At 41.5% G+C, this 19,241-nt stretch overlaps 1 protein-coding gene across 1 annotated transcript in view; it reads left to right on the top strand.

Annotated features, from left to right (window-relative positions):
* PACS1 (phosphofurin acidic cluster sorting protein 1) overlaps window positions 1-19,241 on the top strand; it is a 267,815-nt gene that overhangs the window by 127,716 nt on the left and 120,858 nt on the right. The window contains exon 16 of the mRNA XM_089658767.1: window positions 16,536-16,690. Within this exon, the coding sequence (XP_089514893.1) occupies window positions 16,536-16,690 (155 nt within the window). The remainder of the gene's footprint in view (window positions 1-16,535; window positions 16,691-19,241) is intronic.

The raw sequence follows: 19,241 nt of genomic DNA, 5'->3' as shown, positions 1-19,241 counted from the left end.
AGCATGTGATACTGTTTTTGAAGACCCTATTCACCTAGAATAGCTGCTTATGCCTTTTGGTGTTGCTGTTTTGTGTTGATGCCCTGCAAAAATTTAATTTGCCAGGAGACACTGCTCTGATTGTGGATAATTGTGTGGTTAAAGACCTGGACTGCTCAGCCTGCTTGTAAAAAGTATATTTTGGGAATGCCTTTTGATGATGAATGTCTGGTGTGTCCTTGATAAATTTATCAACAAATTTTCTGCAGGTTAAAGGATAAGTTCACCTTTAAAAAAAAATACATGCACTACTAGCCTACTATTAAGATGGGGTTTCCCATGTCTTCTCCTCCTCGAAGTTGGAGAATTCATCCTTTTTGTTGCATGCCTTGTACCCAAAACCCTCCAATCCTTCGCAGAAGACTTGCTCACAATGAAGAGGTGCCCTCACTCTCTGAAGTGGGAGCCATCCATTGGCCTTCATGCCAGTCTGGGTCTAATCTTTTTCATGGGCTAGAAAACAGAATTTCTACTGCTGCTCCCTCCTCAATTCCTACCCTTGAATCTGTCAGCTTCACCTCAAAGACAGGCAAACTTGTGGGCTTCCCTGAATTAACCCATGGAAGCCCAGTTCCTGCAGAAGAAAAGTTCAAGATTTTTACTCAAACCTTTTCAGTCCCAAAACTGAATGGGAGGCATTTGCCCCATTTTGGACTTAAATTCCCTGAACAGAAATATGCATATGCAAGTCTGCAGGATCATGTCTCACTTTATTCAGATCAGGGGACTATGCAGCATCTTCGCATTAGCATCTTCGCATTCCCATCTTTCTCACACAAACACTTTCTATACTTAGCTGTGGGAGACCAACACTTTATTTTTGTCACCCTCTCTTTGCGGTTTTCTTCCACACCAAAAGTCTAAAAGGTTCTGGCCCTGGTAAGGTTTCAGGGCATTTGCTAACAAGCATGGCCTTGTCTTCCAACATCCAAGGGATGATCTGCCCCTTTCAAAATTTTGAATGGTTGATAACGTTCAAGAAATCAGTCCTCCAACAGCCTGCCTAGAGTATCTGGGGATAATTTTAGACACGGCTCAGGCCAAAGTTTTCCTTCCACAAGAAAAGATTGCTTCTCTGAGGTCCAACTGTCATTCTCAGATCAACTAGGCACCACTCAACTAACTTCTGCATCAGGTTTCTGGGCCTCATGGTAGCTTTCTTCAAGGCAGTTCCCTATGCGGAATGTCACTTCAGACCTTTGCAGCTAAACATTCTCTCCACATTAGACAAAATGATCCTTCCTCTAGTTTACCAACTTCTGTCCAGCCAAGCAAATATCTCCTTGGCATGGTGAGTTTCTAACTCAGCCCTATAATCTATTAAAATTGTTCCACTCCTCTCTCTGGGAGATGGTAACGATGGACATCAGAGGTGTGTTGGCATTACCCCAAGATCTTTCTGATGCTCTGTCATAAATGGGGGACACCAGATGTGGGCATCATGGCCTCTGGATTCAACAAAAAACAGGGAAGGTTTTTGGCCAGATCCAAGCCTTTGTGGTTGATGCCTGGTGATTCTTTGGACCTTATCAGACTGGTATGTGCATTCCCTCCACTGAAGCTTCTCATTTTGAGAAAACCGAATCTGCAACCATTTTCACTCCAGATTTGGCCCAGGAGAACTTGGTACACATTTATACTTAGACTCCTGGCAGACGAACCTTGCCTTTTCCAAACCGGTAAGACCACCTGTTACAAGGCACTCTGTTCAACTCTGCTTCTCAATCGCTGGCTTTAATAGCATGGCTGTTGAAATGCAGGCCTCCCAAAAAAAAAGTGGCATTAGATTCTGTCATTCTCACCTTACCCAAAGTGGGAAAATCTACTTCTAAGATCTTTCACCGCATTTTGGAGGCCTATTTTGCTGGTAGCAGTGACCTCAACATTTGTCATATTCTATTCCCTGCATCCTGGTCCTCCTCCAGTTTGTTCAAATATGCATCTGGCTCTTAGTACTCTAAAGGGGCATGTTTCTGTCCTATCCATTCTGCTCCAAAGACCTTTTGGCGTTGAACACTCTTTTAAAGACCTTATAGAAGATGTTAATCCCCTACTTCAACCACCTTTCTTATCCTGGGATCTAAATATAGTAAGTCACAATTCCCATTTTTCATGTCTTCCTCCATTCAGGTAGGATGATCTTTGAAAACATAAAAAAGAAAGAAAGCGCCAATCAACAATATCAATCCTCTACAGCAGCAAACCTTCAACCCAAAACAATGGCGAAACACAAAAAATCAGCAATTGGAATGCGCTAAATACATCAAAATTAACATCACAAATAATATGTGTATAAAAGTCCCAACATCTTAAATACAAAAAATCTCCAGTGAAAATAATCCATAAATTTCGTGCATATAAGTGTATAGAAAAAATATGTCCAACACCCCAAACAAAAATTCTTCTTTAAACATATAAATCCACCGTGCTTTATCCACCACCAAATGAATGGAATAAACTCACCAGAGCTCAATGCTGATTAGATTATAAATCAGCACAAGCGTGTTTGCTCTGGGAGCGATGAGAGTAGGTAGATCATGAAGCAGCACTCTATAGTATAGACACTTCCAGATATCAGGAACAATACTCTGCAGTGACTTTTGAGGTATGGCCAAGACTCCTTATATAACAATCCTCCTCCAAATATATAGTAATATCACTCAAAAATAAAGAAAAGGCATGATGGTGCAGCAAGTAAGAACCATTAAAACTTTTTATTGCAATTTCATCTTACTCACAAAATAAAGTGTCCACCTGACACTGGTATAGCAAGCGATCAGATACACGGAATGGACGAGCCCCGTTCACCGCGGACACCTCGCCGACAGCTCCAGGACGTCAGAGTGACGAAACGCGTAGGGCGGAGGCTATTGAATGACGTCAGGACGTTCCCTGGAGCTGTCGGCGAGGTGTCCGCGGTGAACGGGGCTCGTCCATTCCGTGTATCTGATCGCTTGCTATACCAGTGTCAGGTGGACACTTTATTTTGTGAGTAAGATGAAATTGCAATAAAAAGTTTTAATGGTTCTTACTTGCTGCACCATCATGCCTTTTCTTTATTTTTGAGTGATATTACTATATATTTGGAGGAGAATTGTTATATAAGGAGTCTTGGCCATACCTCAAAAGTCACTGCAGAGTATTGTTCCTGATATCTGGAAGTGTCTATACTATAGAGTGCTGCTTCATGATCTACCTACTCTCATCGCTCCCAGAGCAAACACGCTTGTGCTGATTTATAATCTAATCAGCATTGAGCTCTGGTGAGTTTATTCCATTCATTTGGTGGTGGATAAAGCACGGTGGATTTATATGTTTAAAGAAGAATTTTTGTTTGGGGTGTTGGACATATTTTTTCTATACACTTATATGCACGAAATTTATGGATTATTTTCACTGGAGATTTTTTGTATTTAAGATGTTAGGATGATCTTTGAGCTGGCACCCTTGTCTCGTAAGAGGCCTAACTTCATCTTTCTTGAGACTCAGGCCATCGTTTTCTAAAGTTCTCTCCAGGTATCTTGACAAAGACATTGTGCCTCCACTCCTTTCATCCATCACCCCCCTCATCTAAAGGAAATTCTTAATCCCATATAGTGATCAGCCAAACTGCCTTGTGTTCAGCTTGGCAGAGGTTTCCGATACGGAACCCAAATTCCCCTTTTTCTAGCCCTATAGGCCAAAGTGTGTCAAAATATAGCGTTGGGGTGGGGAAGGGGGCCACCACCCTGGTAAACATGTTCCAATGGAAAAAGAAAGGAAAAATCCATGCAGTACAAATGAAAAACAACTTAAATTGCCTAGAAATGAATTTGACAGCTGTCACTGACAGCTTCTTTGTACATTTGGAAGGGTCTTCTTCTTTCTTCCAGCAAGAATGAATAAAAAAGATGTACGTGAATAGGGCTGGTGACATTATTGGTGTTAAGGAGTCAGCAGTGCCTGCACCTACCGGTGTCCTTAACTATTGACAGCGTAAAGCTGTAATACTGCTATTAAACTAGGCCCCAGCCAAATGAGTAAATGTTCAGAAATAAACAATTATACTTTACTGCGTCCCATTCCCATGCTGCTGTTCTCAAAACGTCCATGATACTGTGTTCTCAAGATCTCAGAGAAGTTCCCCCCCCCCCCCCCCCCCACTAAATAAAAGGTTTGTGATGTCGCGTGCTTTATCTCACACATAAGTAGTATGACTACTGCAAGATCTCGCAGTTTAAGTACAAGATTTGACTGCAGGCAATGGTGACGTTGCTTTCCCAGAGAGCATCTGTGATGCTGGGACTATATCACTGCTGCCTTATGGGAAACCAGGAATCGGAGAGGAGACGAATAAGATTTGCTGACACCTTAACGGGCCATGAATAACATATAACAAGTTGTTTTGAGGAGTCATGTTTTTGGTCAACTTCAGGGTCTATACGTTGAAGTGCCATGAATCCAATCCCTTATGCATCTGCTTAGAAATACAAACTTATACAGTTCTAAATCAGGAAAATTGAGCCCACCATTACAGGGAAGTTGTTATAAGATACATAGCCCTATTGGTGCTCTTCTGGTGCCCCAGATACATTCTTGGAACATCTTATAAATATGTTTTGAGGTGAGAGTATTTCAGTTATAGAGGGAGGACCTCTATGGCATTGGAATATTTGGGAAAAGCTACCATTTTTAGTAAACTAATTGTGCCCATATAATAATTTTTTAAGTGACTTTGTAAAGGGTTATTTTTTTAAATGATAAACATTTCATACTTATCTGCTCTGGGCAATGGTCTTGCACAGGGCAGCCCTGATCTTCCACTTCTTGGTCCCCCCACCAGCATTCCTGGTTCCACCCCCCCCCCCCCCGAGTGCCCCTAGAACTTTCCACTCAGTCTCAATCCTTAACCAGGCTCTAAATGTCCATGACACGCAGTGTGGCTTGGCCCCACCCCTCTCTCCCTGCTCATAATAGCTCCCGATGCTACCTCCATGTCCATTGCGGAGAGAGGAAAGAGCTGCTGTTCTTGGGCACAGTGCTGGATCGAGATTGGGCTCCGATAATTATTTAGGAGGAGCTGAACACAAGAGATTTTTACCTCCATGCATAGAATGCATTAAGATAAAAAAGCCTTCTGCCATTAGAACTGCTTTTAAGTGTGTCCAAGTTGTGAAGGATGACTTCACAAAGCAAAGAAGGTATATTGACCTTATAAAAATTTGTATCAATGTTTAGGTATGGACATAGCGAAATGTTTTTCCCTACACCAAATAAGAAAGTAAAGATTTCTCTGAGGGCTTATGATGGCTAGTTGGAGTGTCTTTTGTGTGTCAAAATTTATAGCGTAACCTGAGACTAGGCCAAATGATTTAATGAGAGACTTATTAATGGGAAGGGAAGATTCTGGGTGGGAAATATATATGAACAGCTCATCTTCAAAAGAGGTGAATATGATAAAGAGTATCAAGCGAGCGCTACCTAAGAAAACAGCTGCTGAAACGCCAAAAAGGCAACCAAAAAACCTTCCAAAGAGTATGTCAATAAAAGGGTGCAGCACTAAAGCATAATGTGCAACATATATTAATAAATACAAAGGTAAAACTGATAATAAATGAATAAATAAAACCTTAATGACATAAGGTGCAAAATGATTGGGGGTGCAAAATAAGATGTCACCATGTGGTCAACTTAGTGAGTAAATGACATGATAGAATCCAATAAACTTAAATCATTTATGGAAAACTTGGAAAAGGAACAGAAAATTAAAAAGTGTAGAAAATACTCCAGGGACCAGGGATAATAAAGATTATCAAGAACAATAAGTTTTTAAATGGCAAATTATAAAAGATGAGCCAATTGTTCAACCTAATTTTCCTGGGGATAATACCCCTCATCTGATAAATCTGATATGATTTTCATTCATTTTTATAATTATGATCTTTATATTTGAGTGTTTTTATTTGCATTTCATGATTTTATAAGTCCATTTGAGGTTATGTGTCTGACCTATATGTTATATATATATTTATGCTATATTTATATATATTTACCAATTGAGCTTTGACATCCATCATACGATGTCATAATGGGAAATATGATCAATTTTTGTTTTACTTTTTACACATATAACATTTATGATCACAACATAGTGATTCATATATATGTGTAATAAGGGTGGTTTCCGCATACAAACTTAATTATGTATTTTGCGGCATGATATTCTATTGTCCTAGGGGCAGGGGCGGACTGACCATTTGGAAACTCGGGCACTGCCCGAGGGCCCGGGGTCAGTAGGGGGCCCCATGAGGTGCCCCTGGTACCTTTTTCATAGGCTTTTTTGAGTTTGGGCAAGGACACAGGGGCCCCATGATCCCCTATTGCCAGGGGGCCCCATGAGTTGTCAGTCCGCCCCTGCCTAGGGATATGTAAATAAGGGTACTTTCACATAAACCTACTCTCCTTATAATTACCCATTAAGGATCACTTATCCTGCCTCTCTATTATACCTCTATGACTTCTGTGTCGACCCATCCGGTCTGACAATATTTGTCTTAGTGCTGGCGTCTAAATACCACCAACAAAATGGCGACGCGGTGTGTGCGCGCATCTGCCGAGGATAGAGAAATTAACTATGGTCCTCGCGATCCACGGCACAATGGCGCCGGCGCACTGCGCCGATAGTTGGCAAAATGGCGGGCGCGGTAAGCACGAGCGCCATTTTCAATTATAAATACAAGCAGATAGACGTCTCCTGCTGTAAGCCCTGCACCCTATGATTAAGTGCATAGCACAAAACGCGTCGGGGGCTACAGCAACCGGATGTCTAGCCACCACTGGTGGCCATCCTGAATAACATATGGTCAGTGTCCTTTTAATATTTATACTTCTGTTTACACCTGTCTTTGATAGAATAAAGTTCCCTATACAGTATCACACTATGTGGTGTCCCTTATTGGGCTCTTTGTGAGTGCCGTCATCCGCAGAGCCTGCTTTAAAGGTGACCCCAGATGGTGATACACAAATTAAGGAACCCTGAGCACCCAAATCAGATGGGACCAGAAGGTGTATAGGAACCTGGCCTGACCTGGGAGAAGATGACCTGATAAGACAGGCTATATCTCAAATGTGTGTATTTATGCACTTCTGGTGAGTGCTCAATTTACCTAATCAGATTTATCATCTGCCACCCTGGATCAGGTTTCCACACACGAGTATTGTGATCGCACAAGATCCTCACGTTGGCTGTTTTATTTGGGACATTTACTCACTAAGTTCACCACTAGGTGAATGATAGTTTTATGGCCTATAATTATGCCTTGAAAAGTTGGTTGGAATTCTAAGATGCAAAGGAGGGGATTCAGGGCAGGGTTGAAAAGAATAGCAGAAAGGGGGCAGCCTTGTCTAGTACCTCAAGATATGGATATTGTGGAAGAAAATTTATTGACAATTTTATTATGAAGATTTTGGTAAATGTATGAGAGATGAAGAAAGATGCCCAAAAGCCCTTGTAGAAAGAATGTGATTCAGGAGGGACCACTCTATTTTGTCAAAGCCTTTTTGACATTAAGGCTGAAGAGCAGCAATGGAGGAAATGAGGAAAGGTGTTGTTTAGCTTGGACCATAGCTGCAATCACTGTTCTAATGCCTATAATGAAAGGTTTACTGCAAAGGAAGCCGAATTGCTGGGGGACAAATAGTGTAGGTATATAGGTTTGGATTCATTCCGGCATAATTTTAGCTATTAATTTGTAATCTATATTGTGTAATGATATTGGTTGGTGAGAATGAACGAATTCAAGATTTTCTTTTTTTTTTTTTTTCTTCTTTCCCCGGCTTTAAAATTTGAAGTTGTATATGCCTCCTTGAATTCTGGATTATGGTTGAGAATAAAGTTTATAAACGTTCATGAACACTGTGGATATTTCTGTAGAGAGAGCTTTGGAGAGGTAAGCTGATCCCATTGAACAGAAGCGAGTTTAGGTAGTCTAGCTTGGTCTGTGAGCTGAATTGGTTGGGAAGGTTGAGTGGCGTAAAGCTGTGGCAGGACTTTGTACAGGTGGTGCTAGTTTGGACGATGGGATCTGTTATTTTAAGAATATGCAGTTTAGGGCCATGAGGCCTGGTAAGTTGGCAAGGAGAGGAACAATTTTGTTGCCCCATCTGTAAAATGTGTTGTTTCTATATAGTAGCTTTTGTTTTGTATGAGAAGCTAAAAAGGTGTTTGTTTAAAATCACTACTGCTTTCTACTTTTTTTTTTTTTTCTTTGAATCTGGTGATTTCTCTGATAAATGCTGTCTATAAGTGTGCAAAACATTAGATTGTAAATGGGAATATTGTTGGTCAGTTTTGTTTTGTTTTTTCCCCCGACAGTACTGTAAGCAATGATATGACCCCTGAGAACTACCTTTTGCAGTTTTCCAAAAGAGGATGAGTTTGTCCCTATGGGGGATATTATCATCAAGGTAATTTGGCCCAATGTAGTTGAAGAATGAGAGGATTTAAAGTGAACTGAATTGGTGAGGTGGATAGGGAATTTCCAAGTGGGGGGGTTAAGCATATGAGGCACCATATAAATGAGAGCAATGGAGGAGTGGACAGATAAAGAAGAGCTTATAGTAGCGGAGGCAACCCTGTAGAAAAGAGAATCCGCTAACAAAAAATAATCTATTCTGGCGAAGGTCATGTGATCCTTGGCATACACGTGTAATATTGTTCAGTGGTTATGAAGTGGTCATCAAACATTAGCTAGAGGTTGTAGCCAGGAGGCACTGTAGGCCCTCGATAATGGAGGATTACCAATCCCAGAGGACACCATTTTTGGGGAAACGTGTTGGGCGGAGTCTGTGTGAGGTTGTCACATACGGGCACGCCAGCTGACACTGGGGCCAAATGTTTTTATGTTATACTGCTCGTATTTACCTACATTTATGTGAGTGCAATACTTTTATAAATAAATGGAAGTTTACTTTTACTGCACCATGAGGCTTCTCCCTATTTATGCTTTACACATGTGAATGCGGTGAGCATCATTTGAAACTAAGGCTGCTATTTGGTTTGTCTACACACTCCATCGATGAGGTCACTTAATCTGCTGAGGGTCTGACAATGAGAGTGCCAGCCTGGAGTTCGGATTCAACCGATTTTGTCTCTTTAATTCGAGATCACCTACATTTGGTAAGAGGCCGCTTTACTCTTATTAAGGAGCACGTTTGAGCACTGGAGCACTTTTTGTGAAGACTTTTACAAGCACGTAGCACTTTTGTTACTTTTTTTGGACTATTTAAGTATATTAACTTTTTGAATTGTGTTTTTTTTTTTTTTTTCTTTTTTTCTTTTTATTGGTGTGATTTATATTATACTTGAATTGTGTACAATATTTTGCATTAAGTTCATTATTATTATGCAATTATTTGCATGTTTATAATTTTAAAGGGACAGAGCACATTTTGTTTAACATTTTCGATTTGTGTTCAGGGTATCCAAGTTGCAGCAGTCCTTATTTACACTTTTTTTGGCTGAGCGCAGGGGAACAATCTTTACATATCCTGATAATGGAGGATTGTTTGGCACCGGATGGGGTAGACTGAGATGAAGATATGAGTTAACATTTTTGTTAAAATATCCAATTGACTTTTGTAGCGATGCAAATTTTTTTTTTTCTATCAAAGTACAGTAGGAGTATTTTAAACACCACATCACCATAGTTTTGGTACTCATTGAGAGAGAAGTGGTATTATCATGGGGGGAGTCTTACAAAATGTATGAGCTCTCTGTGGGAATGAGTGAGAATGTTTGCGGCACCTTCTTGGCTTTGACCTTTGTTGCTGTTTGGCAGTAGCGCTTTTTTTTTTTTTTTGCCGTAGCTGGAATGTGCTTGCTGAAATACAGTATTTCAACATTTTTCTGTGTTGAGATGAAAGTGAGGTGGTAAGAGTGTTTTTGTCCAACACACAGACACAGAACGGATGTTCTCAGTTGGTGTATTAGAGCCCATAGACTATAAGGACAGTGACTCTTATATTGGACCTGGACTTCTTCGGAAGATTGCAGACTACTGTGTTCAAGTTAGTACAGGAGAAACAAAAACAGGTGAAGATTAGGTAACCGTATGTTTCAGAACCAGCCCCATAAAGCTGTTGGTGCGTAAAAATTTGAAGCTAGTGACAGTGCAGGTTGGAGCTCCCAACTATTCTGCAGTGTTTACTCCAGGGGTGCACGCTGGCTGAAACTGCGGTTTTTACTTTCGGAGAATGGAGGTGTTGGGAGGTTTAGCTGAGAAGACACCAAGTCAAGGCAACCGAGCAGAGACGTAGCTCAAACTGTAAGGGTGACACACCCCAGTTATCTTTTGTGGCCCTGCAGGAATGGTAAGCAAATTTAAAGTTGAGCAGCGAAAATGATACACCAGGCTATAAGGAGGGCTCTTAAATTGACATGGGGACTAAACCAGGGAGACCCAGAAAGTAGCAGTTCTAGTAGTGAAAGACCTCCAAGGAGACCACAGTTTAATGAACCCTATTGGCAGTAGTTCCAGGTTATACAAAGATGGAGCGTGGTAGAGGCGGTCTTAGATAGAAGTAGCAGCCATGTAGAGCGGAATCCTGATGAAGGCTGCAGAGAAAGATCAGCGGCAGTGATTAAGAGCTGTGCAGCTGGAGATCCCAGTGTGGAGTGTGTTAGAGGAGGACAATATGTAGCTGACCAGGATTGCACAATGAGAAAGCAGTGGCAGCTGCAGGAGGAAAGAGCAGGTGACAGTCTGCATACCTCTAAAGATTGCAAGCAGGCAGGAGTTTCTCAGTGAAGGGGCACAGCGAGAGGCTTGAAAAATAAGTAGTGAGCCAGTCCTGCACCAATGTTAGGCTGTGTGCTTCATGTGTGCAGCAGGAATCAAAGTGAGATGCTGTTCAGAGAAGAAAAGCAGTCCAAAGGAGTTGACCTGAAGCAGGTAATCCATGCAGCTAAGATCAGCTGAGAGCGAGTGGGATCTTTAACCTCCTTGGCGGTATGATTCTTTCCGATTTTTTTGTGCTGAAAGCGGTACCATTTTTTTGCATGGAAATATGTAGTTTTTTATTGCAGGCTGTAATTTTTAGGAATAACTCACTGAAATCTGTACGAACAAGAGTCTATTAAACATTCCAGATATGCTAAAATTTGGAACACGAAATCATAAATTATAATTTAATAAATTATAAAAAAATTATAATATAATAATAAATTTAATTCAATAATATAATCAAATTAAAAACACTGAAATTTGAAATACAGAGGCAAATTCGCACATTGCTGAGCAAAGTCGCAAAATCATTTTCAGTGTCTGATGACGAATTTCCCCACGAATCATCACTCAATTCTGCAAGTGGTTCTGATTTACTATCGCTGTTCTAAAACCGCTTTTGACATAAAGGGACGCTTTTTGGACGCCATGGACTTTTCTAAGTTTCCAGGCAGAAAACCTTCAAAATGCAGGCAGGGCACAGGACAAAGCAGTAGGGACAAAATATATGTGAAATGCATTGAAACAGCAATGACAGCAAAAATGACATTTTTAAAAATTTCTAATTTTCCCGCCGGTTCCGGCGCCCGTATGTCCCGACGTCACAGGGACCGGAACACAGAAGCAGGGGACACATCGCGGGAGTGAAGGACAAGGTAAGTGCTGCAGGGACCCCCAGAGCAGCGCCGCATGGTAAGCCCGAGTGTAGCTCGGGGTTACCGCTCTTGGTATAGAAATTTTACCCCGAGCTACACTCGGGATTACCGCTAAGGAGGTTAAAGAAAAGTCTGCTAAATGAGCGAGTTGTAGAGAGCCTGTCTAAAAATAGGGCCATCTTGTTACGATCTACCCTCGAAAGTCCCCTCTTAGTTCTAGTAAAGCTTGGGGTTAGGCTTTTACAAGCTGTGATATGGGGGTTGGTTAGATCAGGTGGTAGATGCGTTTTAAGTGATTTCCATGCCAGTCAGAACTGTGTTTGTTTTAAAGGCTTGTCAGCCCACTTTAATTTAAGCGAAAAGCAGTCTTTACAAAGCTGCCTATGCAGAGGTTTCAGCTTCACAAACCAGCAGGTACCAATAAATGCAGAGCAATCTACGGGCCGCACAGTGGCTAAATGGTTAGCACTTCCGCCTGGCAGTACTAGGGTCATTCAAATCCCAGCTACGGCACCACCTGCCTGGAGTTAGCATGTTCTCCCTGTGCCTGCGTGAGTTTCCTCCAGGTACTCCGGTTTCCTCCCACACTCCAAATACATGCTGGTAGGTGAATTGGCTCCTGTATAAATTGGGCATAGTATGTGTATGTTTGAATGTGAGTTGGGGACCTTAGATTGTACACCCTATAAGGGTTAGCGACTGATGTGAATGTACAATATATATGTAAAGCGCTGTGTAAATTGGGGCTATATAAGTACCTGAAATAAATAATAATCTGACTCCCTCTTCAGCAGCACTGTTGTTTGTGCACTGGTCTCTCAGAACATCTCACTAGCTCTCCAGGCTCTCTTGGCTCACTCAGCTTTGATTACAGCACCTTGCTGCATGGCTCTACTCCTGGCCCCTGAATACGAGTTCTCCTGACACTCCAGGCTGTCACTCTTCTGAGACTTAGATTCCTTCAGTCCCCTAGACTTTAGTTGTCCCGGCTCTCCCAGTCTCCCAGACTGTCTCAGCCTGATGGACCTAGAATCTGTCTCCTTAGTAGATCACCTCTGTCTCCAAACAGGATCACACACCTGTCTTCAAATAGCTGGAGACTTGAGCTATTCCCAAGCCTGTACTATAAAGGTTGTGTGCATCTGGGCACACACCCTGCAGGTCTTCAAGATCTGGACACTGAGTTGGAGATTTCTTCCCCCCCCAAAGCACTTTGAACTCTCCAAACTACACAGCCTAATCCGGGAATACCAAACTCCGAAAAGTTGTAAGAAAAATATTCTGGTGTCCCACCTTCTGCACGTGTGTGATCCCTTTGTCCTTTTTACAACCATATACACAGTGGCAGGGTCTCACACTGACACAAAGCCAATACATTTGGCAATGGTTTATTCCCTTTTTGATGGTTCCATTTTTAGGCTTTCTTTCCTGAGAATTTTACAAAAAAGATTGACTGCTCTCCCTGTGATGCCCCCCTCTGTGTTGTGCATTAACTAGGTAACCACCATACCAATGAAAGATTCTCCACCCTTATGGGACCCCTAAGATAAGAAACTGGACTCTTGTGTGGGATCCATTTTATTCACTGGTGGCTGTGGCCTTTCCCCTGGTGTCCCAAACTGTCTTTGATTTGCACTAGTCACAATGGCAGGACCAGATTTATGAGAATGCTCTTGACCATCTCCTTGAGAGTACAGAGCAAATGATGCAGACACTTGGGTTTCTCTGTGATGTTGTATTGGATTTGAGTCTCCTGGTTTCTTCCCTCAGTCTTAACCTCTGTGGGTTGAAGTGCTGATTTGTAGACCAGACTTCCAAAAAGGCTCTTCTGTGTCTCCCTTTTGGATATAGGTGCTCGGAATCTATGCTAGTTGAAACCATACTTGCTGCTGTTTGCAAGAGCATATTTCTTTCCCACATCTTTTTCATAAAACCAAGAGTAAACTGACACATGACATTTGAATGCGGGAAGTAGTGATGGCTTGCTGGGTTACAAAATAGCAATCCAGTCAGGTTATCCAAAAAGGTGGTTTGCCTCAAATCTCCACTATCACCTCAGTGTCCTCTCACAGATCTTTATCCTGCAGTTGAAGGCCGTCTGTCCCAGGGAGTCATTGTCCCAGTGGCTTCTCATGATCATTTCGGGGGTTTCTACTTAAACCTCTTCTCAATGACCAAAAAAAGCTGGCTAAAATCAGACCTAGAACTCCAGACTTTGTTTTTTTTTCTGCTATTATGAAAACTCCTTTTGTTGCCGCTTTACCAAGCACACTTTCTGCCTCCCATTGATATATCTGGGATGCCTACTGCAATGTTCCATTTTTTTTTTTCTCTGCTATCCCTAGGCAGGTATTAACATCTCTGTTCTCAGACTAAAGCATCTTTGACATGGTAGCTTACTTCCCTTTCTCTACAGGGGGAAATGGATTTCTTTCCCTGAAGTGGAGAGTTGAATGGATGCCAACTTCTTTAGCTGGGGACAAGTTATAAGTCCCCTATCAGTTCAGGGCACCTGGGCTTCAAAAAAGTCCAAACTTCCAAGAAGCACACTGAAACATCAAGCAGTTCTGAATTACTGACAGGTCATCCAGTGTGGGTTAATTCTGACAGCAATGTTTTAGTGGCAGTGATAGGCCTTGGCCAGGGAAGTGGAATACATTTTTTTTTTATGGAGCAGAACATTTTATCCTGGCACTAAGCACAGTTCACTTCCCTAGTGTGGACAAATGATAGGCAGACGTTTGCAGTCATTGGTGATTGGACACCAAGTAGAGGTCTGTTTTAATGCCATCTTTATTCATTCGTAAGTAAGGTAGATACGTTTGTAGCCATTTGAAAGGACCCATTGGCAATAGCAGTGAATGCTTTGGTAACTTTGTGGGACCACCTCTCCCTCACTGATCTGTTTTACTTCCACTTAATCTTCTCCAAAAACACTTCAGAGGATATTGAAAGGCATTTCGATATCCCCATTGGCCATGAAAAGCTTGCAGTGCAGACATGTTTTGTTTTTTCCATTACAAAAGCCCAGTGATTTCTATTAGATCATCTAGATCTTTTGGCTTAATGGCTGATTTGGGACCCTGCTTCTCAGTCGCTGGCTTGAAAGTCATGGCTATTGAATCCCCAGTGCTGATCGACAGAGGAATTTTGGAATCTGTAATCCCCATAGTGCTTAAGGCTTGCTTGTCGACCAAAGTTGAAAGGTGTATCTTTTTGGTTTTCGAGCCCTGGGGGTTAACCCTTGCTCATTTTCTGTCAGTAGGTTCTCCTCCTTCCTCGAGTTGCATCAAGTGTTACCCTTGACTGTCCTATTCCAGTGACTGTTGGCAGCTCTTTTTAGGAAGGTTTTAGAGCTTGCAGCTTTAAGGAACCTTTCGTTGTTTGGTCAGATCATCTTTCATCTGCAACTTGCCTTTATGCCTAAGGTGGCATCTGCCTCTCACATAAATAAGGATATTGTTTTACTATTACTTTGTCCTGCTATGATCCTCCTTATCCCTTCATTTGCTAGATATTGTTAGGGCAGTTAACATTTTCTTCAGGGCATTATAAACCTGCCTACCTGCACCTTGTGTTTTTCACTTGCATAATATGTGCATTGATCATGTTTTATGGTGTCATTTGTTGGTTTGTACACACAATCTATGGTAGACTAAACCTTCATATTCCGGTGTCAAGCATTTGCAGTTGTGTTAATGCATGGCTCATGGCACTGCACAAGTTAATGCATTACCTCTGTAGTCAAATAACTGACACCTTTGTGAAGAAACTACAGTGCATATTCCACAATTTCTAGGAGCCGCAGTCTGGCGCTGGTGCAGTTGAGGGCTAAATAATAATTAGATGGGCTAGCCATGAGCAGGCCTAGCAATGAACACTATATTAGCACTCCACATTTGTGATACAATGCAGAGGAGATGGTGAGGCGTGGATTGGACATGTGTGACCCAGAACAAGTTGCCTGCCCTTTTAACGAATGGGGACAAACTAAGTGAATGAATACATGGATATAGGGAAATCGATCAGTCATGACACTACAAATTGTAGCCACAACATGTGAGCCTATCATTTTATACATTAAGGCAAAGAACACAAATAACACACTAATACCTAGTTAAAACCACACAAATATTTGAAAGTGTACATTGCATTTATATCTCTGACCCTTTTAGGAGATTCCTTGTTTAATGTTTTCTGGATGATCCCTGTAAGGATGGCTCTGTTTCTAGTTACTGCTCACTCCACATGGGCAGTGAGTACTTCTCCGACCTAGAATTCTGTATATAGTTCACCTAATTCTACAAGGTGGTTGTGACCACATTGGTGGATGGGAGTTTCAGTCATAAAATTTTGCAGGCAGCTGTGTGAACCTCTTTTCGGTTTTGGTTGGGCTAAGTCATATGTTTTTTTACCCTTTTTGTGTTCTAATCCACCTCTTGTTTAGGAACTGCTTTTGGACATCTGATGGTGTGGAAGATGTACTTCTCATTCTATATTTCTCTAATATCCATTTAGGGACACAACTCCATCTCCTCTTGTTGGGTGGACCTGTTTCTTTAGCTGCTCATCAATCCCTCTATTTCTTGCTTACCATTAAACATGCTTGGCAGAGGTGGGGTTATAAGCTTTGTTGGGCTTGCCTTTTTTTTTTTCTTTTGCCTATTGTCCTATCCTCCTGTAGGTAGCAGTAAATCTTTGTCCCTAAATGAACATCAGAGAAAAGAAATTTATGGCGAGTGCAAAGAAATCCCATAAGTGTCTTGAAATACTTAATCTGCATTATTTGAATATGTTCTTATATTTGTTCTGATTTTGCTTTTGCATTTATAGATGTAATTGGGATTTTGTTTTGCAGCTGTCACATGGCACCTGGGCCTCCAAAACCTTTAAAGGTGGTGTGTATTGGAGGTCACACATTCCTAAGCTTCCTGCTGGGAGCATACGTCACCAACCTGGCATCAAGAGCTTCTGATTGGTTAGGTTATTTGCGCTTCCTGTTAGTGCCGCTAGGTAAGTCGGCTCACCTATGTTCCATAGATAATAAAAGTTCTATCACCAAAGATACCATGTATAATGTCTGAATTTAGTGTCTATAATAGATGATGCTTTTGGTGCCTATGATTATGCTTATATCAAGGTGTGTATGTGTTTGGTTTTTTTTAATCAAATGTTATTTAAAAGTTTTTTTTTTTCCCCCCAAGTACAAGACAATATAGAGCACTATAGCCCACAAATCCATAATCCCTAAAAAAAATAAAAAAAATAAAGTATATGTGTATATTCATTCACACCTGAGACCTTGTAAACTAGCGTGTCACATGACACCAGGGAGGGAAAATGGATAATTGGGCACAACTTGGACATTTTCACTTAGGGGTCTTCTCACTTTTGTTGCCAGCTGTTTAATTATTTTGCGAGGACAGCAAATTTACACTGTTATATAAGCTTTGCAGTCATCTTTACATTGTAGCAAAGTGTCTTTTCTTCAGTGTCGTCACATAAAAATATGTAATAAAATATTTACAAAAATGTGAGGGGTGTACTCACTTCTGTGAGATACTGTATACATCCCGTCTGACACTTGGCAAACTAATAGATATCCCAGAGGTAAAAAAAAAAAGTCCAACATTCTCAACAAAGAGTTATGGAAGGGCACACCACATCTATCCAACGAAACCCTATTGCAGCAAACTTGTGTAAATGCGTTGCGAAAAAGGTACATATGTTTGTTTCTCAAACCAAAATATTAAGATTAAGTGTCATTAGATTAGTTATGAGGTTTAGGTTAGGAGGATCAGGGTTAAGTGTTAAAATAAGGTTAAGAGATAAATTTAGGTAATGAGCTGGATATAATCTTTTAAGAATTAGATTTTAAACATGTTAACCCATATTAGTGAACCCATATTATTTAACCTAACTAAATTATATTTAGTTCATAAACCATTTCCATTTTTTTTTAAATATAGTTGCTTTCACCTTTTTATTTGTACTGTTGCTGTATTATTCATCTCCTGCAAACTCTTTGCAGCCATATCATGGGGGTTATATACTAAAACTGCTAAAGTGCCTTAGGGGGCAGTACATGATGGAGAATATTGTGAATAGATGCACAGCAGGTAGTATGTACAGGAGAAAGGTGTGAAGAGTATGATGGAGCAGTATGTGCCAGAGGGGAGCTAGGAAGATAGGACAACAGGCAGTATTGTGGGGAAGTGTGTGTGTGTTGGGGGGGGGGGGGGGGGGGGGAGAACAGCAAAGCTGAGTAGTCAATTGTAGTGTAAAGGAGTATGTTAGAGCTGAACCCTGAGTTTTCCTACCCTACCTCACATTGCCTCCCTGTATGTATACATACAGTTGTGGCCAAAATTATTCAACCCCCACTGAAATTGAGTGTTTGGCCAGTTTGACATTGCTTTTGATCATTCAGTCATCTTGCTTACATTTACATTAAAGAGGCACTTGTAGGTCAGACAAATATAACATAACAGTTATAATGAAATAACCACAAATGTCTTTTCTGTGCTCACAGCATTATCAGTTTTATTCAACCCCCAAGTGACATTCAATCTTAGTACTTAGTACAGCATCCTTTTACAGTTATAACAGCTTTTAAACGTGAAGCATAGCTTGACACAAGTGTCTTGCAGCGATCTACGGGTATCTTCGCCCATTCTTCATGGGCAAAGGCCTCCAGTTCAGTCACATTCTTAGGCTTGCGCACTGCAACTGCTTTCTTTAAGTCCCACCAGAGGTTCTCAATCGGATTTAAGTCTGGTGACTGCGATGGCCACTCCAAAATGTTCCAGCCTTTCCTCTGCAACCATGCTCTAGTGGACTTGGAGGTATGCTTGGGATCATTGTCCTGTTGAAAGGTCCAACGTCTCCCAAGCCTCAGGTGTGTGACGGACTGCATCACGTTTCCATCCAATATCTCCTGGTACTGAAGAGAATTCATGGTACCTTGCACACGCTGAAGCTTCCCTGTACCTGCAGAAGCAAAACAGCCCCAAAGCATGATTGACCCTCCACCATGCTTCACAGTAGGCAAGGTGTTCTTTTCATCATAGGCCTTGTTCTTCCTCCTCCAAACATAGCGTTGATCCATGGGCCCAAACAGTTCTAATTTTGTTTCATCAGTCCACAGAACACTATCCCACAACTTTTGTGGTTTGTCCACATGGCTTTTGGCATACTGCAGTCGACTCTTCTTATTCTTTGGAGACAGCAAGGGGTACGCCTGGGAGTTCTGGCACGGAGGCCTTCATTACGCAGTGTGCGTCTTATTGTCTGGGCTGAAACTTCTGTACCCACATCTGACAAATCTTTTCTCAGTTCCTCAGCAGTCACACGGGGACTTCTCTCCACTCTACGCTTCAGGTAGCGCACAGCAGTCGAAGTCAGCATCTTCTTTCTGCCACGACCAGGTAGCGTTTCAACAGTGCCCTTTGCCTTGAATTTGCGAATGATGCTTCCTAAGGTGTCTCTTGGTATGTTTAACATCTTTGCAATCTTCTTATAGCCATTGCCCTTCCTGTGAAGAGAAATCACCTCTTCTCTTGTC

Source organism: Staurois parvus, unplaced genomic scaffold (genome assembly GCF_062004578.1).
Source record: "Staurois parvus isolate SC_StPar_1 unplaced genomic scaffold, SC_StPar_1.0 ptg001091l, whole genome shotgun sequence".
Classification (NCBI taxonomy): domain Eukaryota; kingdom Metazoa; phylum Chordata; class Amphibia; order Anura; family Ranidae; genus Staurois; species Staurois parvus.
Note: the sequence above shows the minus strand (reverse complement) of the source record. Positions and strands in the feature narration are given on the sequence as shown.